Source organism: Haliotis cracherodii, unplaced genomic scaffold (assembly GCF_022045235.1).
Source record: "Haliotis cracherodii isolate W230 unplaced genomic scaffold, xgHalCrac1.p SCAF_2, whole genome shotgun sequence".
In the NCBI taxonomy this organism is placed as follows: Eukaryota; Metazoa; Mollusca; class Gastropoda; order Lepetellida; family Haliotidae; genus Haliotis; species Haliotis cracherodii.
The window spans coordinates 58,119,572-58,145,074 of record NW_027266275.1 but is presented as its reverse complement, the minus strand read 5'-3'; the positions used below and the strand labels follow the sequence as shown (position 1 = coordinate 58,145,074).

Genomic DNA, 25,503 nt, shown 5'->3' with positions numbered 1-25,503 from the left:
TTTCTTAATTGCTTAGAATACAATTTGCAGGAAATAAACTGCTCACAAATCAAGTTTTCTGACGAAAGAACATAATTTACCTTTGAAAACAAATGCTTGTTAATTGTAGGCTATAGTATTGTAGTGTGGCTGACTTTGACCATCACATTGTAGGTTATCAAGTCATATGTTCAGACACTGTCACAACTTGGTGCAGGATGGAGAGGTGCAGGATGGAGAGGTGAAAGGGTGAAGTTCAACCCAGATTACAGAACCTGGTTAGATTGATTAGATTAAAGAACATCTAATCATGACTGTATTAATATGTATTACATCAGGCAGTAAGGTCAGATGAACTAGCCTCTCTACAGAGCGACTAGAAACCGTCACACAAATTCACAGAAATGTTGACTGAAATGTTTCGTAAAATCTGAATCTTGGATAATTAGGGTAAAACAATTTTGTAATTAGTTCTTGTAAAATACTTTAAAAAAAATGAAACCAGGTTGATGTCTAATATTTCATTGTGTGGAAAACCTTGTTATACTTTTCTTTTAACCCAGCCCTTCAAAAGGTACATCTGTAATTAAGAAGAGTGTCACTCTGAGGTGTTGAACTCTCCATGGCTTGTGATTAAAAGTACCTTATTTCCTCTAATAAGCGCCCTGGCACTGATTCCTTAAATGAGCTTCCATGCCCAGGTGTTAATAAATATGCCCAGCAGTAGAGATCTTGCGCTTAATATTTTAACTACAGTGTTGCAATAGTTACATACATTTCATTACATACAATCCAACAACCCACCACTTTTCTTGCATACTACTTTGGACCCCTCAACTTTTGGAGGCTGGCGCCTATTAGATATTGAGCGAGCCTTAAACAGTGGAAATATGGTAACTGTTGACACCTACTTTACTGCTGCACAGGATGGTGTTGTGATGGCATGGATTTTATGAAGTTAGTGATAAATTCAACTGAGAACAGGAGTTAACTCCCTGACAGTAATTTTGCTCTGGTAAAGGTCCATTGGTTCCAGTCTTTAAACAGAGAAAATTAGAGTTGTGTTGCACAGATATATCATAAAATCAATCCAAACCCCTTTGCAAACAGCTTCCTGTTTCATCTATGTGAAGCAAGAACACAAACATTTCTCCAGTCCTGTCGTTCTTTGCTGCATGTTATAGGTTTATATGGAGTACAGATGGTAAGATGGCCCCATGACAGACCAGCCTGTCGGCCTATTCTGTGGCAGTTGGAGCACTGATAGCCCGAGGAAGACAGCTTTTGGGGTGTCTCGGTGAAGGGATTACAATTTTCGAGGTTATCATGCTTGAAATTAGGACCAGTGTACTAACTGAGCTCCTTTGTGTCTCAGAAACACCCAACATACTTTATACATACATCAGAAATGCAGTATGATAGTCGACATTCTCCAATGTGAACACAGAAATGATCATTTTGTCGTGCTTCAAATCCACATCCAAAACACCCCAAATCAACTTAACCATAGAACTATGAGAACCCCAAAGGTCCAGATGTCATCAATACTAACCGAACTTAACACTGTAAAGCAGAATAGCATGCCTTCTCAAACAACAAAATCCTTTATGGGAAATGATAACAAAACTTCTGATACTGTTGTAACATTTTTATGTCTGGACTAAGTAAAATTACACATACATTAAGAATGATTGGCACCTGTCTCCAGATGACGACTGCAGTTGACAGATGATGACACATTAGAACGGTAGCACCAGTGCCTCTAGGTACAGACGAAGAGGGCTATGTACAACAGGCCAGGCAGGCAGGTGAAATGGACACCGCCCACACACCAGGGGCCATCTGATGCTTCCCTACAGGACAATACATACTGCCAGGACCTTCTACCAGTGATCATGGAAAAGCAGGAAAGGTTACACCACAATTACTTCCTTGGAAAACAAGTTAGCAAGTATCTGATTGTTACTTGCAAATTAGGCATAATCAATGGCTAATGTACGTATTTCATAAGTAACCAACACATACATGAAGTACTTGACTGTTTCATGTTATCAATAATTTGAATTAACAAAAACACTGTTGTGAATCATTAATTTACTTTGCAAGCCAAATAACAATATATTTACTCATTAAGCGGTCACATTTTCATACTTGGACAAAACAAGACCCATAGTTATAAGTTAGCATTTGTTGTTTGTTATGAGGGTTTCAAATAAAGATAGTTTAGTTGTTATACTTAATCTCCCATATATAATGAGAATGGCAATGTCATTTTCAAGATTGTACCAGAAGAAATTACAACATAACAGTAGTTCTAATTAAGGGTCAAGTCCTATTTCAGGTGCACATCTATTTATCAGTGCCACTGGTAAAGGACAATCTTCAAGCTCTAACCAACTCTCTATTTACATTGGTTATGTCAAGCTGGTGTATTCTGCATATTATTTAATTAATTCCTCGGAAAATTCAGTAGCTAACAGTTCTTACAGAATACTGATGTTTGACCTACTTGGATCACTGATAGAATGACGAGGCTGGCATGTTAACAACTGCTCATGATACAATATGACACTCTGATATTATCCAATAGTTTATACTGAACTCCATCAAACACATTAACCATTATCAGCCATTATCATTACGACCTAAAACAATCTCCATGCATGATGTATTAATTCCAATCAAAACTTCATCGTAGCATCAGTCAGATCTGCAAACTCCAGGTACAAATTTGAAAAGATACAAATACATATTCATTTTAGTTATGTACAAATCAAGAAACTATCAAAATATAAACTTTCAATATGTCCCTAGAAATCTCGTATAAGCAGCAAAGAGAAAAAGAATATTTTACTGGAAATTAGAGATTTATCATTCTAAATTTACATGTCTGAAATCTACACAGGCCTGTTACCATAGTTACAATACATTAACACTCCAACATTCATGAACTGTCAATACTAACAACATTCATTTTTACCCTTATACAGGGATGTGTGAGAAAGTAACTAAACTGTGCATAACGAAAGCCACATGGAAGACATCTTAGGATAGAAAAGGAGCTTATGTAAATATGGATATTATGCAAAATTTAAAATACTGAAATGGTCCCTACACAAGCTAAGTAGTATGCAATAGACAGATCATAAAAAAAAAGAGATAATTATGTAAGTGTTGACAGATGGAGATATTTTCATATACCAGTATAATAAAGAAAAAATATATTTTACCACTTTCTAGACATTTACAAGTCAACATATATCACTGGAAATCGTGTATTGCAATACATCCCAAAATAACCAAGACGTGATTGTTGCTGTCAGGTAACTTCCTACACTAAGCCTGTGATTCAATACTTTACTTATATAATTAATTTTTCATGGTTTTAATAAAAGAAGCAAGATAAGGATGAAAAACAATCACCATCACTGTAACAAAAAAATACCACATCGTCAAGAGAGACTGAAAGCAGTGATCATTCACAAACATCTGACGAAGCATGATGAAGCATATGACTGTGCATTACATAAATGTCCTTTCTGGCCACCATAGTGTGGAGAATGAAAAGTAAAATATGACAAACCTAAAAAATGAAACTAGGGAGTGATGGTACATCAAAAATTCCATATACCGTTTTCGACGTAATAAGCGCCCAGGGCGCTCTCAAAATTAGAAGTAGGGGGCTCTTATTAGAATATTATTTCGGTGAAAAAACAGAGTTGAAAGATAAATTTCGTTGTTTATGCTGACAGCCTGAAGTGTTTATGTACGACAGATATATTTTTCAAGAATTTGATTGCCCATAATTAAGGGTGCATATAACACACGAGTGCGTATTATACGCGAATAAATAAGTCTTGTGTACATTGATCAATCGGAAGGGGTGCCAATTGGGATTGTTCACTAGCCAATATATTAGCAAATGTCTCCGTGGGCGCTGTACATTGATCAATCGGAGGGGTGCTAATTGGGATTGTTCACTAGGCAATATATTAGCAAATGTCTCCGTGGGCGCTTATTAGAGCGGGGCGCTTATTACGTCGAATACGGTATGTGATACAACTTTGAATATTGGTGCACCAAAATTAAAATCACATGAATTATTCATTTTCTTATGGAAATAATGTCCCTCCTAATCAATGTTGTTTTTAAAAGCAAGAAGACTAAAAGTTGGTACTTATTTCTGGTGGCCAAGATGGGAACAGTTATGCTTAACAATACCCAAAACAGGTGATAATTCATTCATATCAATGGAGACAACTCTTATACAAACAATTCCTATACACATGACTTGTGATGGCGATGCAATATGTACAATGGTGATAAGTAAAAGCTAATCTACACAGTGACTGTACATTTTCTACATCTTAAAATAGTGAAAAACAAGTGGAAACACAACCAACAGAATTCCCGGAGATTAACTTTATCAACAAAAGCTGTACAAGACGTCTGATGAGATCTCTATAACATGTTACTATATTGCACCGTCTTGAGAAAGGCTACTAACTAGCCTCTGCAGAAACCACAGCCATCATATCCTGGTGCAGCTACGTGGTAAAGCATCATACCTCAAAACTTATTCCAACTGTATTCAAATTGTGATTCTTCACGACCAAGATTGCATGTCATGAATGACGTGTCCTGTCGCTCTTTCAGCATCACCTATGTATACTGTACTAAGCCAACCCTTTGAAGGGGCTAATGCTCCACAATCTAGTGTGTCATTTCAATCCTCGGTCCAGATGTTGTAATCAGTGAAACTGTGAAACTGAGACACTGCCTCTGGGTAAATTAGGGCAATCATTATCTTCTAGAATGATACACATAAAATATAATGTACTCAACAGCATTATTGAAGGGTCACCTAGGTATGTAGGATGACAATATGAAGACAAGCATCAACAGATCGGAGTATGTTAACAATGTCATTAACAAGTGAAAAACGTGTTTATGCCTGTCACACTGATTGGATACTTTTATGAAACTGGAAAAATGGACGCCGACGATTAAAAACATTGAAATGTGTGATATTGAGGGTGATGGAAAAAGCTACCCAAAATTCACACCAGTGCTATAGCCCATGCATGCGGCATACATGACAAGTGACAGTGTTTCATTTACGATGCAACTGAAGTGCAGTCTGGCAAATTGAAAATGTGACGTCTTTTTCAGATTTATATCTCTGTTGTGCCCCCTCAATAATGCTGCCGAGTATAGATAGGGGACAAACAAAGTGGAAGTGAATTACTTGAGTCAAACAAGCATGGACTGCAATAGGCACGACATCCTTGAACAGATGGCACCTATGACACCTGATCCTAGCATTATTTGGGTGGTAGTATTATGAAGCTAATCTAATCTAACCCTACAGGATTGGTTTGCAGACGATTCCACTTTCCCTTTGCAATGACAACAAAGGCTAAACAAAGCATTAACTGTTAGGAAAATCACACACACCTATAGGATATCATACATTCACAAATTTCCCTTCCATATCAACAACCTAGCCAGCTTTGGATAAAACATACCCTAACCTAAAGATGATCATTTGAAGCAATATAATACAATATTCAATATATGGACATCATTTAGAAACACAAAGTAAAGTTTGGATGAAAACTCTATCACCAGATGAACTTGTTCCAGTAAGGCTGTGGGTTTGTGCTATTACAGTCTGCATAAGTGATCTATGCCTCCATCAAATATTTATACATGGATTTCAATGATAGGTGTTTGCAAATCAACTTTGATGACAACCACAACAATATTGGCCTATTCTACCGTACATCTTAAGAAAGTTGAAACAAGACAAGTTTTAAAAATTAATAAACTACATGAAATTTAGAATAATATGAATATACTCTTATTATTACTATCATTTAAGCTTCAGTACAAAAAGAACGTTTGTCAAAAACAATTGCCGGTGCATACTTCTTTCAAAGAAGCAAGCATTTTTGCTGGCTATTTCAACTTGGATCATTTGATAAAATGCTTTTTGACACAACATATGAATTCAAATGTTTAAAGTTGAGACTGAATGCAACGAAATATACAAAATAATATATAAACTGCATGCAAATATATCCAGTGCACCACTGTACAGCAACCATCGATGACAGAGCAATGGACATGACACTGACATGACGTCTACAACAGAACCAGAACATCGAGAAATGCCATTGAGTAACAGGAAACAATGTGCTTCCAGCAAGTTGTATATTGAAGTCTCGTTTCAATGTATCAAGTACATTCACACAAAAGGTAACATATTCGCCTATTTCCCTATTCATGATAAACTATATTTCCATATTTTGGGTTGCAATACAGTACACTGATAAAAATTATCTCTGCAGTTTATTTTACACACAGTGTAGAACAGATCCCAGATTTTCTATCTACTTTAATAACCTAACTTGTAAAGATGAACAGCAAGCTTCAAATATGTTTCAGCTAGAAAATAGGGTAAAAACTCATATGGAAGAAAGCCTCGGGAGAGGCCACACTTTCTGCAATATGATCCTATCTGATATCCTGAAGCTACATAGTCACCTCTCTTGGTGGGATAATGTGTACTAGGAGAGGGATGGGCTCCTCTGTTATCAATGCAACAAATGTAAGAATGCGCCAGTATGAAAGTTTGTTGGTCTGACAGTGAAACAATAGCTGTACTAAAGTTCTTGTGTTTAATACCCACACTTTCCCAGAACATTTACCTGTATGGAGGAGTGTGCATATCATACATGCAAACTGAGACAATGCCCCTCCACCCCCCAATCCCAAGTGAGCATGTTAACACCAGAATAACCATGTTAACAAATATGTAATGAATTAGGCCAGTCATCATTCTTATTGCACTATTTAGGGTATTTCTGGCTTTAAGTTTTGGATATAATTTCATTCAAAATTTCATTCAATTTTAGTACATCAATTTTGGCTAATCGTACGCGGCCTAATCAACAGATTGCAGCAACTCACTGTTACATACAACAAGCATGGTCCTATTCCAGATCTGACTTTGTTTGTTTGTTTGTTTGTTGTTTAACGCCGCACTCAGCAATATTCCAGCTATAAGACTGTGGTCTGTAAATAATCGAGTCTGGACCAGACAATACTGTGATCGACATCATGAGCATTGATCCACGCAATTGGGATACGATGACATGCATCAACCAAGTCATCGAGTTACAGATCTGAGTTTTCAGAGAATTAAAAATATATCTGCATGTCATGATTTGATTTTCAACAGGTCATAGTTGTTGCTATTTGACTATTGACAGTCATTAATTTGCTTTCTATGGATTAAGGCTGTTAACTTTTTGTTTTCATTGATCACAATCTCAAACTAGGACTCATAAAATATTTTCACACACAAAAACTACCAGTGGCAAACATAAGGACTACATTAAAAATGTATTTATATTTCACTATTTTATTGATGGCTATTTTATTATTGGTACAATAATAATTTCAGACTAACTTTCTTGCTATGATAGCACTGATGTTATGATTGTGGGTATAACATCAAACTGAATCACTGGATCGCAAGACAAAATCACACTTCAAGTTGACTGCTACCTCCTAGGTTAGTTCAGGAGAAAATCAAACTTGATGATATTGATCATAGAAAAATATGTGAGGTTAAACACAATTTATGTTTTCAACAACAGTGTCTAGCACTTTTATTACAAAGTGTAAGTTATAAATTACGCTTTGACCACTTCTGTAATCACCTGCTCTCACCTGGAGCAATATCATATTCTCAATATCATGTGGAGTATACACAATAAAATACAGTGATTAAATAATTTTTTATGTCTACTATTTTAAAGAAACGTCCACAGCAAAATGTATACCACAGTACAATCTGAATGAGGCGCCATGGAATTTCAGAATTTAGACAAACATCAGGGACTAAGTGCCTTTGGCAGACATACTGGGAATAAATATTACTATTTTAAATTATTTTCAGAGATATTTTAACATTGCATTCAATATAATAATGTAAAACTAACCAACCCACTTCCTTTTTCCTGGGCTTGCAATCAGTGGAATTCACCTCGGCCAAGCCACAAGTTATAACTATATTTACATGAAACAGGAAAACGTTGTATTCGCATTTGGGAATATTTAATGAAAATTTGTGCTAACTTTGGGCCAATTATCGGCCTCTGAGCAGGTCTAGATTAATCCTTGAACATTTTCTTCCTATGCGGGATAAGGATCCGGCTGATTCTTGACACCCCCTACTATAACCAATGCCCCTTGTTCTGACAACAAAACACATCCTTACTACTGTATATGACAGTAGATGACCTGGATTTTGAGGACCAGAAAAAGATTCCATTGAAGGGGGTTGGCCTATATAAAGGTTAGACTTTCATGAAACTATTTTTCTATAATTAAAAAATAACATTGTGTCACTCCAGGTGAACAAACAAGAGATAAACTTTGTCAATGAAAATGTGAAATGTGCTATTGAACATCACTAAACACAATGACATACCATTTCCATTTTATTTCTTGTTAGGCTAGGCAATGTTTCATATGCAGGGATACAATTACATGTGTATTTAAACTATTTGTCTTCTAAACTAAACTGGAAATAGCAATCAGCTGTACACATGTTTGCTCTCAAATTACAGGTGATTAAGTTAAAATATAGCCAATATCCAATAATATAACTGTGTACATATACCTATGTATCAATACTGTTCTTAGATATGTTTGATAAGAAAACACAGAAGGGATATGAATACAGCATGCTTCTTCCATGTGTTCCCCCTTGCTGCACAATATAAGGAGAACATAATTCCAAACAAAACTGAGAAGAATGGTACGGCATTCCATGAGAAATATACAGGAATTGTGAGATAGACACAGGAATTGTGTTTGAGCATTGTACCCAATCCTATCTCAATACTGAAGAAAATGAGACAAGAATTTCAAAACCAAATCAAAGCACAAACTGGCAAGAGCAGCAGAAAAAACAAATGAAAATATTAAACGCCACAGTCATCGTAATAAAGAAGTTATATATCCATAGAACTATATGCCTTGTTCGTGTCTATATATCAACAACAGAATCTATTAAAAGAAATTTCAAAAGAAAATTTGGGACAAATAAACTTTAGGGATTTGTGGACAGTGTTCCCTTTTCCATTAACACACTGAACTGAACAATCTCATCAAAATCAGATCATTTACTCCAGTATGATGCCTCTCTGCATAAAGATCTCGTCAGGTGAACACTTTCATCAGCATATAATCACTTGGGCTTCTAAATTCTCAATATAAGTGAGCAAAGCATTCAGACAAATTCTAGTCAAGCCAGGCTTTAATTTTTTTTAGAAGAATTGGTCCTCAGGCAATGGGCTCTGAAAACATAGTGCAGGCAGGCAGGAAGTGAGCCTGACCACCCGATCCGGTTAGTCGCCTCTTACGACAAGCAGGCTGTCAAACATAGCTCAGGATTCAGCAGACATGACCTTCTCTGGAGGTGTTCTCCGATCTTCCAAGCATAGAGGAATCATATGGGAGTAAAAGGTCTCATAATAACAAGGATTGTGAATTGAATAGCACTGAAGTGAACCCTTGCAGAGTTTCAATTTCAGAGGCTATTTGAGATAAAAGAAAGAACATATTTACTTTTTGTGGTATAACATATTTTAATATGGCTGTGTAACTTAAAGAATGAGTGGCCTTTGCAAAATAATCTGATTTGCATTAAATACATATGTACATGTATTGCCATCTCAAATTGATTCTCCAACTTTCACTATAAACTTGGTGAGGCTGAAAGTGACAAGTAATGGGTTCTTTGGCGAGGACAAGTGATACACCTGTCTTTGGGTGTGACAAAATGTGCCCCTCAGTTCTTACGTGCTGTAGCAATAAAACAGTGTCATTCTGGGAGGTCCTAGAGAGACGCCTGAGAACCTGTGTCACTACAATCTCATTAAAATCAGGTGTTAGTGCTCGCTGTGGGTACACAAAGATCGGAGGACATCAGATTGTAGGTCACGACAGGACAACATTTTTCAGAACTTTGACCGACCAGTGAAATGACCAACAGGAAGTTGACATTTGCCAATCAGAAAACAGCTTTCTGAGGCTTTATGGCACTAGTTTAAAAATAGTAACTTCCATTCACGACTACATTTTGAAATTTCTTTGACAAACTTATTGATTCAAAATTTGAAAACTGAACAAAGAAAATACTGAGATTGTATGGCAGTACTACCCAAGGGCTATGGAAAGTCTGATCCATTTCAAATGTTTATTTTACTGTGGTTGGGTATGCCTCGTGTTGACCTTTCAAAGGTTGCATGATTAGAAAACACAATCAGCCATTCACTTTTGCGACCATGTAAGTGGCATTCTGACTGGTCAGATCGGTGCGCCCTGTAATGGGATGTCCTCAGATCTTTGTGTAGCAGTAGGGAGCACAAAATGATGCTGATTTTTATGAGATTGGCGTGACTAGGAAACAACATAAATCCTTCTGCCTTCCTATCCCTTACACAGCAACTGTATTCAAAATAATGTATTACTGAGGTAATTCACACACTGTAATCTCGCATGATCAGCATATATATATATATATATATATATATATATATATATATATATATATATATATATATATATATCCTATTGTAACTATAGTTAAACCCTGATACGTCTTTAACACAGTCTGTGCCAAGGGCCTGCGACGTATCCGGTGAGTTCATTCAACTGAATCCATTTTCAGACTAGTGCTACAGACAAAGGGCTAGAGAAGCAAACTGGTTACAGAATTATCAGCCTACTAAGGTTAGGTGTTCACATGTAACATACTGTGTCTTCCCAAAAGTCAGGATACAAACGTGAAGTTTGTTTTATCAGAAAGCAACTGTCTTCCCTTTGTGATTGTTCATTGCAAGGTTTTGGCAAATGTTGTGAATATCATCATGTTGGACATACATGTATTTCCAATAAAGCAGAAAGGCACAATAGTCAACAGATTGTCCTGGAACAGTGAGTGAGTGAGTTGGATCTAATGCCGCTTAGAACAGTATTTCGGTTATATCCTGGCATGTGGCAGGAAAGACCAAAGCCATGCATACCTTACATGTTTTCCCACGAGCATGGGTATGGTTCTGACAATTCAAGGATCATAAAAAAGGGTGAATCTTGAATTTGAACCCATGATCATCAGATTCTGGCATGCCTAAGAAAACAAGTCTGCAAAAACATATTGTGACACTGTCCTAGGAAGAAACATCGTTAAGTTGAAGATATGACAGTGAACACAGAACTTGGAACAAACAATATCTTGTCTTATAGGAATCAGAAAACAAACAGTTTGTGCAAGAAAAGGATGTCATCTGTAACAAACATTTGTCTCAACAGTAACCAGCGATGATTCATTACATGATAAACCTAGCCGAAAACCTTATTCCAGAAAGGCAGTGGCAATAAGCAGAAGAAATACAAGTTTGTGACTGTTATCTCTTGATGCCACCTTGATCAAGGGCAACACCTGCTCCTGATTGACAACAATCCAACAGCTCAATGTTAATGAACATTTTGGCAAAACGGAACACCTATCCCCAGATACATGTAATGTTGCGGATCCTGGCTTGTGACTCCAAATGGTGGTGATACTAGTTGTCACTAGCTTGTTGAAGAATACACATAAACCTGTACACATTCGATCAATGACTTACATTCAAACACACTAGAAACAAAGTCAAGGGGATCACCCATGAAAATATTCTCAACTCTGACGATTACATCCTCTGTCAAAACAAAAGTCAAACCATAGTGAAAGTAGGCTGGAAATTACATAATGCAAGTTTATACTGCAAACATTCATCTACGTTACTGTGAAGTCCATAGGTTGAAACCACAGCTCATGAAACCCCAGTACAAAGATAACCTAGATAAGTACTGGATGAAGATGAAGCCACAAGGTCCCAGTGTGAAGGAGATGGTTTCCAATGATGTGACATTAAACAAAACAAGGAATTAAATGACAGAAAATAAATAGGTACAAAAATAGTCTTTCTTCTGAAATCAATGTGGACCACTATTTGACCAATTACAACACAAACACAGAAATACTGCTTAAGTAAAATCTAAATGTAAACATCCAGGCTAAAACTGTAAGTTTGCGAAACGGCATGACGTTACCATGCTAAACAAAAGGAAGGAGGCAGTGTGCTATCAAGGATGTTCCTGGATGTTTCCAAGTATGCTACAAATGACTAGACTGGTGTGAAGCAAATCTTGTGATGAGCATAGACAACAACACATACAATACCAGTTACTGTATACCATGCAAAACACAACATTGTCTTACAGGAAAGGAGGATGATGACAGCAAATTATGTCCTTTGTGATGAGAATAAGGATTTCAGAGTAAGTCATGAGGTGTCCCTTTAAAAACAAGTTTCATGAATAGTGGGATTTCTCCATATCACAACATTGATTAAGATTGACAAACACATTACATGAAATGTTGGTTTTGTTTGATAGCACTATAACATGAGACTGAAATTGTTTTTTTTCACTATGGAACTGCTTTGAGAGTTCTAGGTCAATATTTTCATAACACATTCTGACAAAGATCGATGTAGCAAAGAATGTATAGGTAAAAAAAACAACTTAAAAATGTAGCAAAGATTTTGTTTTAATCAGTTAATAGCTAGGACAAAGGTAATGTACCAAACATATGTTAGACATCTCCCGTGGAAAGCACATGGCAACGTTTGAGATTAGTGCAATGTGGGTTGAAGCAACAATACATGTCTTTAACCAATGAACCATGGTAATTAGTGGATGAGGTCCCAATAAAACAGTCAGGGATAAACAGACAAGTAAGTCAAAATATGAAAGTAAAAACAGGCCAAATTGCGACAAAATTGGTATCAATAAAATACTTGTGAGTCATTTTAAAGGCAGTGCTACCTTCAAGACAACAGAGTTCAATGGGACCGAGCCCTCATTTAGATCTATACTTCCATATTTCAAAACTGTCCAAAAGATGCCTTACTGATAAAACACACACAGACATACATCCACATGTTCTGAAATTTGTAAATCATAATAATAATCAGCATAAATCTTATAAAGAGTGATTAAAGTAAAATCAAAAGCATTAATTATGTAGTGCGATCATTCATGTGAAAACAGCTACAATACTTATTCAACAGACTACAGGTCACAGCATTGGTAGCATCACTCTCAAGTCAAATATATCTGTTAAAATGTTGAAGCAATTCACATTCTTTAGGAATATCTAGCTACCACTCAGCTATAATCATGTAATTAATTGAAAGTAAACCAAGAAACTACGCCTTGTTACATTACATACATAGATTGCAAAAAATAGTCAAGTAAATCCTTTGATAGAAATCGACAAGTCAATTTGAATTGTTTCAAGTAACAATTCTCAGTTACATCACAGATGCTTTTAAGAGAAGTTGACCCCTCTGATTAAATGTGATGTAAAATCAACTTCTAAACCCATACATTTATTCTCAATCTTTACATAGCCGGTATGTACATGCACATTGGTTTCAAACCTTTCTCCACATTCATCAATTGGAGGAGCTCAAGACAGGTGCTATCACTTGAAGCACAGCCTGACTCACAGAAACTTTCACCCTCTGCTAATTTCTTGGTTTACTGAACTGATCAAATAATGGCAATAATGAAGATTATCAATGAATCAGATTATGTCATATTCTACCCGCTCAGTCTGATAAATGGCTGCACGATAACTGTACCTATCAGAAAGACTACGCTGCACTGGCTTGGCTGGGGTGGAGAAGATAGGGACAGTTGGTGCCCGGGGGACATCACTTGCCACGCCTACTTCCTCATCTTCCCCAATGGCAGTCTCGACAAGAGAAGGTTCAAGCTCGGGAAAGCTTGTCATTTTGGCTTGAAGGAGATACACGTAAGTTTTGTATCTTTTAAGCTGAAAGGAACAGATGATGAGTGTGAAGATACTGTGTGAAATGTGAAGACAGGAATATGTAAACAACAACAACCATGGCGAGGGACAACATTAATGAAGTCAAGGCTTAGCAAACCCAAACAAACAAATCCTGTGAGTGCTTGGCTTGCAAGTCACATGACCCAGATCCAGCAATATCACGGCGAGGGACACCAGAAATGGGCTTCACACATTGTACCCATGTCAGGAATCGAACCCGGGTCTTCAGTGTGACGAGCGGACGCTTTAACCACTAGGCTACCCAACCGCCCCCTTTTACTCACAGAAAATTCAACTATTGTAGATTGTACCAACCCAGATTAAAAAAACAAAACAGGCTCCATATTAAATTGTTTATTTCTTTAAATTAATTAGTAAGTATTTTGCTTTTACTCTTTAAAAAATCTACTTGACAGAGGTATGTAAAAAGTCTTACAGGGCGATAGAACACATGATCTTATGAATTCCACTTGTCTATCCACTAATCACAGAAAGCAACATACCTCAAATTCGAGGTAGTTTTCCTTATCAAGGTAGTCTTGTATGACCCTGACCTTGGCCCCCTTCTCTGGGGCCATGGCTCGGTGTTGGTGAAGGTCTTGCTCCAGGCTGTTCACATGGTCCTCATGGGTCAGCAGCTGGTCCTTCTGCAGGGAGGAGGTCAGGGGAAACAGGTTTAACGTCGCAAATCTATTTCACTCATACAGTGATTTGCATGCACATGTGTGACAACTTGTACTAGTCCAAACTTATGCTTGTTTTATAGTGCTAGCCCACAGAAGTACTAAGCTGCAGTTCAACTCAGTCACATGATACTGCCAGCCAGTCAATCCTTGCCTTAACCCCTTCATGCCAAGTGGTAGGCAGGGTAAACAATACCATCTCTTACCACCTGGTGGTATGATGCAGCCAGGGATGAAACCTCGGACCTTCCGCTCTCTGGGAAAACCTACACCTCTGAAGCAGTTTTACATAAGAGAAGAGAGGAGAAGAGGGCAGGGCAGGGCAGGGCAGGGCAGGGCAGGGCAGGGCAGGGCAGGGCAGGTCTACTTTCACAGGTCCACTTTCACACAATTCAAATTCAAGATAACAGGATGTGTGTCTTGATTCTAAGGCACTGACGTATTTCTGCACTGTAACAGTTAGCAACTAGACCAAAAGTGTCTTGGTTCACAGGTGCTGCAAATTTAGGAAAATACCACTAAACAGTGTTCAAAATTAAGCAAGAAAGTTTAGAGGCTCTTCTAATAACCCTAATGTTGAAAGGTCAAGATTTTGGGAAACCTAGATTCAAGGACCCAAAGACACCCCAGCCTTTTTACTTTGGACCCTGGGTGAATATTTCACCTTTAATAACGAATGGCTGAAACTCAATTCCTATTATTTCTTCAGCCTTATGGATATCAAACAATGCATTTATACCAACTGTCACTACAATCATTTCAACTGCAGTACAAGAAGATGATTCACAGATATTTCAAGGACTTCAAAAAGATTGCAATGATGTGTCAGCTACCACATACCATATTATGCCTAGTGTAGCAGGATGACAGTAGAGGGCGCTGGAACCTGGTCTTGGAGCCACACCCTCCAGGGAGTGGGGGAGCAGAGAACGTGGAAGCAACCATGTTAATAGTATCAATCCACTCTTGCAATTCTTTACTGTCACTGCAACATATGGAAAACAACTCATATATTGTCTTAACCTCCTTATCCAAACCATTTTAAATTTGTATTCACATGAGGAATATCCAATACATATGGCAGGTCTTAGACATTTGCACTTCGGTGAAACCCGGGGGCATGAATATGTTGCTGACAAACCTGGAAACACTATCAGAGCGAACTGTGATTTGAACCGATGATCATAGGTTTCTGCATAGTGAAAAGTGGTGCCTTATACGAATGGACCACATATACAACATGTCATTTTCAGGGCAAATTTCAAATTAGAATACGCAATAATAGGTTACAGGATGCCTGCAGGAAGCAGTTCTGCACAGCAAATTAGACAAATGGATCGCCCGTGCCTCCTGAGTGCACAGCATCAGCCATGTCACATTGTAACCACACAGTTAGTCTGATAGGGTGTGGGTAATGGGGGAGCTTTTTTATTTGGGAATCCAAGCTGAGTGATGACTGACCTTGTCTGGAAGAGGTACTCGCACCAGTCAGCTGTCTGCAGCCGGAACACGTGCTGTTTCTTGGTGTAGTCCGTGGCCTTGGTGGCCAGGGAGTGGTGGATGCGGATTGAGTTGTTGGCGCTCTCCACGAAGCCCCCCTTCTTCAGCTGATGCTCGTCCTTGTACAGGTACAGGATCATGTCCCTCAGCACAGCACAGAACATCTTCCAGCCTCGCTTGCCCATGGGGGCTGGACACAGAACAATATCAGGTTAATAACAAGCTACATTCAGATGCTTATTGATGTCATGGGTTTATAGAGCTTTCATTTGCTGGGTCGCATTTAAAATACTATATTCCTGGCGCATACTTTAACATTCATTAACTAAAGTTTTAGATCACTTTGTGGAACAGGACCCTGGCAGGTTAAATTTGTAAAAATTAGTGCCACTGCACTGTAGCTCACCTGGATATGTAATCAAATGTTTGAAACACAGCCACTGAACAAAACTTGCTGTCAGCATTGATATTTAAGTATTTAAGTTCAACTCTTTCACTCTGACAATTTCAGAGGATAAGAATATGCAAGGCAAATATGCATTTCGAGAGAATTTAACTACGGAACAAAAAAATCTTTATACAATATTGACAACAAAAAAGCTTGGTCTTGTGTGCTTAATTTGATTACATTCTGTACAAAAATGACCGAAAACTGGATCTGGATCGGTTTCATTTTGAATATTGCATTCAGATATTTTGAAAGAAAGTGTCCCGGAAACGGTCATAAGAAGTTTCCATCAAAGTGTAAAGGTAAAAATTTCACAATTTTGGTTTCAGCTTTATCATGTTTATTGTCCCTGTAGAGGATGTTTTTGACAGACAATGCAAGATTTACAACGCACTATAGACAAATTGCCCACGACATTAGCTCACTTGACTCAAAGTCTGAGGTTTGAGGTTTGAACTTTGAACCCTGTCCACCTTGGCACTAATACCATGAAAAGAATGTATTTTTTTTAGAGTCAACATTTTCTTTTAATACATATCCTGATTCATACAAATTGCTTATCTAAAATCATTTTGGAAAATTAGTGGAAACGTCCTGAACTGTGTTCACGGAGAATAGAAAATACAGCTCATCTGAGCACACCCCTGGTCTGCACATGAGCACTGGAGACACATGGCCAAGCCGATATACTCATCACTCTCACGCTTCCCTTACATAACAGCCGAAACACAGGGGAAGAGCGGATGGCTGGGATAAGTATAAACTTTATTTTTACTCTCAAAGATACATATTTTACCTTATCCTGACTCATACTAATTTCTTGAATCTCAAAGAAGGTGGTGGGTTCCACCTGTGTGCTTGGTTCATCTCCAGCATCCTCTCACCCCAGGATGGATGAGAGTGGCGGGACATGAAACTGTCTGACTGGTTGACCAAGCAGCTGAGTCTTGGTGACAAAATCCATTCTCAGGCCGAGAAGAGCTGATGCATGTTTGCCACTGTGGAATCTTGTATGGGAGAAATCGATCGCATGTATGTCTGACATCCTGCCTGCCATGGCTAGGGCTAGTAGAAATAATGTCTTCTGGGGCAGATGTCCAAAATCATCTTGTTGTAAGGGTTCGTATACGTCACTAGAAGATGACAAAGTACCACATTCAGGTCCCAGGCTGAGGTTGATCTTCAAGCCTGTAAGATCTGAACAGCACTATCATTTCTGGAACTATTAATTCCATTGCACATGGTTAGGACAGAGTTAATGGCTGCTAAGAATGTGCCCAGTGTTGAACCTTTCTTGGGTTTCTTGTGCTTCTCAGGTGGCATAAGAACTCTGCTACTTGTGGAGATTGCCTTTGTCTGCAAACGCCTCTTCCATGTAGACCTAATAAGAGTGCTTCCTAGCCGATTGTTAAGGCATCAATGTACTGGTCGTTGAAAGTAACATGCATCTGGTAGATTGAGGCTAAATACATAATTCTTCCGTCTGAAGGATCGCACAAAGCATGATAATCGAGACCATGTGGAAATATGTCTGTGTTATCAGCAAGCAGTGCCTTGAAGGAATGTGGAGATTATAGGGAGTGTATCGATGTGTCTGTTTTCGGCAATTCCTGATCATCAAAAGTGAGGGATGACTTGTCTTTCTGGGTTGACCTGTTGTGTTGTTCTGGTGATAAGGCGGTGGGATTCCATCTCCTGGATGCTAATTAAGCGCTCCCTTCTAATATGTAGAGACGGTGAAGGGTGCTGTCGCTGTGAATTACTCCGCTTGTCATCATCGGAGGTCTACTGAAGTGCCCCGGTCACATTGATGTGTAGCGTCGGATCGTGTAGTTACAGCTTTACGTACAAGCAAACCAGTCTGTAAAGGTGCACTGCACGGCTCACAGCATATTCAGGTTTGTCTAGTCAGTGAAATCTTGACACATGACATGTACATCATCCTGCACAGGAAACAAGGAGTGAGTGAGTTTGATTTTACGCCACTTTTAGCAATATTCCAACAATATCACAATGGGGGACACCAGAAATGGACTTTACACATTATAACCATGTCTGAAAATGAATCCGGGTCTTTGGCGTGACAAGTGTACGCTTTAACCACTAGGCTACCTGACCGCCCCAGGAAACAAAGAATACTGCGGAGAGGATGTCCAATGCTCCAGACACTGACAATCCAGTGTGACCTGTATGGTAGATAGACAAAGTGGTGTGTCGAGTTCTGAAGCATAATGGTGTATACGCAGTCAGTTCTGTGTAGGATCTGTGACGTGTCCAGTGCAGTAGCAAAATAATCTTCATGATATTTGATGCATGTAGGTAAATGAATATTGTCAATATTCGACGAAGCTCTGCCGATCGTACTGGTGAATTTAGATGAACAGCCCAGTTGATGTCTACCCTGTCTTCATCATCAATGAATGACTGATCCTCATGGTAAGAGATCGATGAATTTTCCTTCCTATTCCTACTGAGGGAAGAAGTCTGCACTGAAACAAGAAAATGGGATTGACTTCCTTCAAATACAAGCTTAAACACATCCTTATCTTGAAAAGATATGAGGCTTTAGGATTTGGAGCTGTGGATGAACCGTGAGATCAGAATTTTCTTCAGAAGTTGGGGGTGAAAGTGTAGGTTGCATGAAGTCTTCCACTTATTGTCTGATGTTGCAATACAACGAGTAGAAAATGTCAGAATGCAGGCTTCGTGAACTTTGGAGGGGGCATGAACCCTTGAAGTTGTGTGAACTGCATGCAGGTTTAGTGCTGCATGAAGGTCTGTGGCTGTGTGAAGGTCTATTGCTGGATGCTGCAGATCTATTGCTCCTTGCTGCTGCATGGAAAGTACATTTGCTGGGTAACACTGGTTTATAAGGGTATAGCACGCTGTTGAAAGACGTTAGACTGCATGAACATTGTAGGCTGTGTGAAAGATGGAAGCTGTGTGAACATCTGCAGCTGCATGAAGGTGGCTGTTGCGCGAAGGTCGCTCAGAAGAAACAGCAGGGGATTTGGTCAACGACTTGGCTGAACCGTTGAGAAGGGCGTCAACACTTCTGCTGCCTAGGGAAGAACTTGTAAGTATGACTGGGTTGCTCTGCGAGGGAGGAAGAACTATAAGAACTTCCTCTCTAGAATCAGAGTCCCTCTCTTCCTCTGAATGAGGTGTAGGTGTAGCGTGTACCTTCAAACAAGTCATCTGAGGACGATGCAGATTGTGATGATTCCTTCCTCTTTTACGGTCCATCTTCCTCCTGTGCACCACGAAGAGATACTGTGCAAAATGTTCTTCTCCCAAGGAGCGCAGAAACTTAATCTCTTCTCCGTAGTGCAGTGTTGAGGAAGGCAGCCCGCACAAATAGGGTGAGCGTATAGATTTGAAACATACACACTACATATGGACACAGAGGTAACATTTAAGTCTAAAACTATGAAAAAGATTAAACCCAAGGCAAAAAAATAATCATTACATATGATGAATAAAGATTAGAAGAAAGCAATCCGAACAAAAATAATTATGAAAAAAGGCTAAGTTTGAAAGAATGGCTCAAATTACAAGTTCAGAACAAAATTTCCCAATTACTCAGTTGGCATGTAAATGAGAGAGTGACGAGTATGCCAGCTTGGTCACATGTTTCCGGTGCACATGCGCAAACCAGGGGAGCGTTTGGGAGAGCTGTTTATTTCTGTTCTCCGGGAACAGTCCAGAAAATTTCCACCTTTCGGAAATGAGTTGTGATAAGCTATTAGTAGGACTAAGGATAAGGTAAACCAAATGTGATGGAACATTAGTTTTTTTTAGTTAATAAATAAGTATAATATATCGTTGAAACTCAAAGAAAAGGAAGGCTCTTTGTTATTATATCAAAAAGAGAGGAAATTTGCATTTGTTGTATCGGGATAAGAAATTAATATATGATACACTTGCCATGAACACCATTAGTGCTGTTCAGTGGCATAAAAAGGACTTGATACGGACACAAACTCTGAAAGGACAGTGAGTGAGTGAGTTTGTTTTAATGCTGTTTTGAACAGTATGAAGTAATATCATGGAATGCCAAGTGTTGCAAGTCTTTGACGTTTACCCACAAGCAAGGGTATGGTGTTGACAAACATGAAACCCTTGTTCACAGGTATCTGATATGCCTGATGGGTTCAACTTAATGTTGATCAGCAAGTTAACTTGTTTCAATGAGGTGGTGAAATGGGGTTTAATGTCGCGTCCAAGATTATTGCACTTATATAGCGACGTGCATGTTCGTGTGTGTGTTTGTGTGGCTGCTTGTACTAGACCGGACTGTTGCCGATTTATAGTGCTAGCTCACTGAGATACCATGCTGCAGTTTAACATGAATACCCCACTCAGACACAGTATACTGACTCCGAGCCGACCAGTACTTGTTTTGGCCCTTTAATGCTGAGCGTCAGACAGGGTAAAAACAAGTACCATCTTTTAACGTCTTTTGGTATGACGCAGCCGAGGATCAAACCCCGGACCTTCAGCTCTCCGGGCGGACACTCTACCACTAGACTACGGAGGCAGTCTTGTTTCAATGAACAATGATGACATGCACTTACTTCTTCTGCCATCCATATCTTTGCAGCACTTCCTCATCACATAGCCTTTCTTGTACTCCGTTGTCTTATTCGGGTCAGGAGTCTGTGACATGAGATCAATAACATTCATGAAAAGGCACTCATTTGCTAATTCAATACACAATTCGTGCATAATAGTAATGAATATTTTCTTATTACTAGAAAGAAGGTGGACTTATTGATTAGTTAATTTTAGGTTTCTTTCCGCTTGTTGTTGAACACCACACTCAGCAAGATTAGTTATATGAGGGTCTTGTAAATAATACTGTCTGTACCAGACAATCCAGTGATTGACTGACATTAAGCACAACCATCATGACTTTGTGTTATGATGACACGATATTAAAAGTTTCCTAGTTTGACCCCCGAATCCCCACGGGACACAGCTCTGATGCCCTACTCACATCTAGGAAAGGGTTTTGTCCTATTATGGGTCCAGAGCCTGACTGAGACCCAGCCTCTTGAGAAGCATCGGCCTCTGGCACATCGTCATCCCTGCATCACAGGTAATAGAAGCTACAGGTATGCATAATGATGTCACGTGATTACAATAACACATCCTGCATTAAAATTACACAAGATTATGTAAGGAAACATAACTCCATTTCCCAAAAAGCTTCCTTTCAAGAATGGTATCATATGAACATATATTCTGTTAATACCAGTAGTGTACACTTGAGCCCAACAGGGAATTAGACACAGGAAATCTTACTTTGACTGAACATATGAAAATAACTAGATACCATAATATTACAACTTGTCTTAGTACTACATGGTAACAATAGCAAAGTGCCTGACAAAGTGTGCCACTTACACAGCCCAGTCTAACTGCTCGGATTTGATCGACTGGTAGATTGACTTCAGGACTTCTCTGGGGAAATTCTCACCATCATTTAGCTCAGATAAATTATCAATAAATTCAGAACAGGTCATTTTCCTCCCAACAAACTGCAACAGAAGACAAATATAAGTCACCTCTAAGTGCACTTAACATTTATTAATAACAGAGTATCTTTCCAACATTACTTTGGTTAGCCGGTCACTTCAAGCACCAAATCTAAATGCCATGATAGACAACATCACATTACTGTATGGACAGTTATAGTCATATATAAACAAATCATCTTTAATTAGATTTCAAATAAGTCTTTCTTCACACGTTGTTTTAATCATTTTCATGATAGATATGATAAAGTGGTCAGTTGCAGCCAATGAGCAACACCTTACTGTCTCAAAGAGACTCAAGCATCTGGTACCCAGGCTTATCCAAGTGAACAAGTCAAGCTATCATGATGAAATGAAGAATCCGTCACCAAGAAATCTAATTATCCACAGTTCCCCAATTATTATACAGTCTACCTAAAGTGAGTCGCTTGCAGTTTCTTCAGTGGGCAAGTCACTTTCCATGTCATGATTGATGACATAAGTATGTTATGGTACGCTGTGAAATTCAAACACATCATTGCATCGTGCATCGAACGGTTCATGTCTTACGACTTGACTGATTCTCATCTCAAGTGTTCTAAAGATCTTCTAAAAAATGGAATAATATAGAAGCACATCCTTCCGAAAGTTGACCAAATCATGAACATGTCCTGATGCCATTTAACAACTAATTAAAAGACTGAATGAGACACAGTGGCCCACACCCTTACCTGTCCATGTAAATCTGTGTTGAGCAGCATTATTGCACATGTTAAGGTGTGACAAGCGTCTGAAACAGAGGGGTGATACTTAGTTACACACATGTATATTCAAAGGAGGGAATTATACTGTAGTATACTAACAGTTCCACAAAGCAATCTAAGATAAGTTGTTGCTAAACGCCATAGTCAACAATGGTCAACTATACTCAGCAAAATAAGGAAACACAACGTGATTTTAAACCAGTTGATCAACTTAGTTGCCTCATACGACTAGCATAGGTTACTTGGGACCTGTATTAACCCGGAATCCCTGCAGGGTTAAACCCCTCAAGACAAGACAACTTACCATCCGAGTTGAAAGATCCTGGGTTACAGATCATGTAGTGGTGGGAGAAGTGAGCCAGCACTCTCTCCCTCTCCTGTGTCTCCCCGCTCAGTGAAAACTGCAGCAGAAACTTGCGAAGAGCCCCGTCCAGCGTAAGCCCCTTGAAGTCAAAGAACTTGAGATACTCTTCCGCCACCAGTGTGCTGAACTCATTTCTGAAAGACAGGAGTCATACAGTGTAAGAGCAAGTGAGTGAATCAGGGATAACGCCACTGTGAACAATATTTCAGTTATATCACGGTTTGTCAGCTTGAAGCAGATCTTAGGCAACATAATAATAAGGACAAACTAAGATTCGAACCCACCATCATTGGTTTCTGGCAAGCCTAAGGGATGCAACTCTGCACAGTGAATTCTAAAGCCTCAGACAATTCCACCTGTGGCCCAAGACTGTAAAATTTATCGTGAATGCTCCCATGGCGATACAGGGTTCAAACAAGGAGTGTAATCATGGTAATGACTACTGCCGCATTGCAATTGGCACTATAGCAAGTGGAATTTAAATATGCAATCATATCATCAATGGTATGCATAACAAATGCTAGTTTCAACAGTTGAAAAAAATAAATTAATAAAACATATTTTATGTGTAAGAAAACTCAGTTTTGAAAGACTATTTTCAAAAGTGCCCTGTGCTGCTAAGGGATTCAGATTCGAGTTACTACCCTTTGAATAAGGTAGTGACAGTAAGATAAATGGACAACTTTGACATTTGCAATACTTTATTCCATTGCATCACATTGATTAATATGATTATCAAGTCTCAAAGTTGGTTTAGAAATATCGCAATACTATTGCAACAGTTGACAACTATTGCTGTCCTATTGCAATTCAATCTCACACTAGTGAAAATAGCCCTGCCCATACACTATTAGCCTGGCTTTCCCATGACCTTAGCAAAGGTTTCATGATATTATCCACAAAAACATAAAAACTTATTTTATACTCAATTAATGGTGCAATTACTTCAATTTGGTCAAAGCATTTATTTGCGGTGTGAGACAGTTCACCAGAATTGTTTTTATGAGACTGCTGAATATACATGCTGGTCAAGTAACAAAGAAAGTGCTTTGCAAAACAAACAGTCAAATGAGAAATTTACAGTTTAAAAATGAAACATTTTCAAGAGAATAAGAAATGGCAAGAAGCGATATTAACTGCATAAATGACCATCTGTCATTATTTTGCCTTGTCAATGTGGAACTTACATAATAAGGAAGTCAACAGTTTGTGTACGGACGAGACACTTAAGATAAAGGGAGACAATTTGAAGGGAGGTAACTCTTTTATGACAATAGTTCCGTCAAAGTATTATGTTCACTGCATAGAAATATCAAGGGTTATATTCATTGCAATGAAAATAAAAAAATTCTCAACTTCAGAAAGCTCTATGTTTCACACAGAAGTATATAATAAAATCTAATATGAACATGGGAGCAAAAACCAAAATATATTTGATTGAATGTAACCACTTGATCACATTGTATAACAAGTAACATTGTGGTTGTGGAGAACATACTTCGGCAATTATAGTGAATGTGAGTGAGTATGCTTTTACGCCACTTTTAGCAATATTCAAGTAATATCACAGCGGGGAACAACAGAAATGGCCTACACACATTGAACCCATGTCAGGAATTGAACCCAGATTTTCGGTGTGACAAGCAAACGCTTTAACCACTAAACTACCCGACCGCCCCTTGGCCATTATATATATAAATATATGGTACCAGTAAACATGGTAGACAAAAGTAGACATGGTCGATAAATAATCTAGTGTGGGTCAGACAATCCAGTGATTGACATCATGAGCATCAATTCACGCAACGGGGATACAATTACATGCACTAACCAAGTCAGCAAGCCTGACCACCCGATCCCATTTGTCGCCTCTTATGACAAGCAGTCACATTTTACGGCAAGCATTGGTTGCTGAAGACCTATTCTACCCCGGATCTCATAAGGGGATGCATAGGTCAAAGGTCATGGTCTATAGATAGGCTGGCATTCATATGATTTGATAATAATGATGAAAATGTGATTCTTGGCAAAAGCTATGTCTGTTATACACATTGATTACAGTTCAATTATTATAATGTGATGAGGTGAGGTGAAATTGGGTTTAACGTCGCGTCCAAGATTATTGCTTATATAGTGACATGCATGCATGTGTGTATGTGTGTGTGCGTGTGCATGTGGGTGTTTGTACAAGTCTGGACCAATTTATAGTGCTAGCCCACTGAGCATGCTGAGATACCATGCCACAGTTTAACATGAATACCC

At 38.6% G+C, this 25,503-nt stretch overlaps 1 protein-coding gene across 1 annotated transcript in view; it reads right to left on the bottom strand.

Moving 5' to 3' along the window:
• LOC139468282 (PH and SEC7 domain-containing protein 4-like) overlaps positions 1–25,503 on the bottom strand; it is a 38,706-nt gene that overhangs the window by 5,348 nt on the left and 7,855 nt on the right. The window contains exons 3-11 of the mRNA XM_071250152.1: positions 23,182–23,375; positions 22,845–22,903; positions 22,004–22,137; positions 21,594–21,684; positions 21,172–21,253; positions 16,108–16,336; positions 15,487–15,631; positions 14,467–14,610; positions 13,752–13,945 (exon numbers count right to left, since the gene is read on the bottom strand). Coding sequence (XP_071106253.1) covers positions 13,752–13,945; positions 14,467–14,610; positions 15,487–15,631; positions 16,108–16,336; positions 21,172–21,253; positions 21,594–21,684; positions 22,004–22,137; positions 22,845–22,903; positions 23,182–23,375 — 1,272 coding nt within the window. The remainder of the gene's footprint in view (positions 1–13,751; positions 13,946–14,466; positions 14,611–15,486; positions 15,632–16,107; positions 16,337–21,171; positions 21,254–21,593; positions 21,685–22,003; positions 22,138–22,844; positions 22,904–23,181; positions 23,376–25,503) is intronic.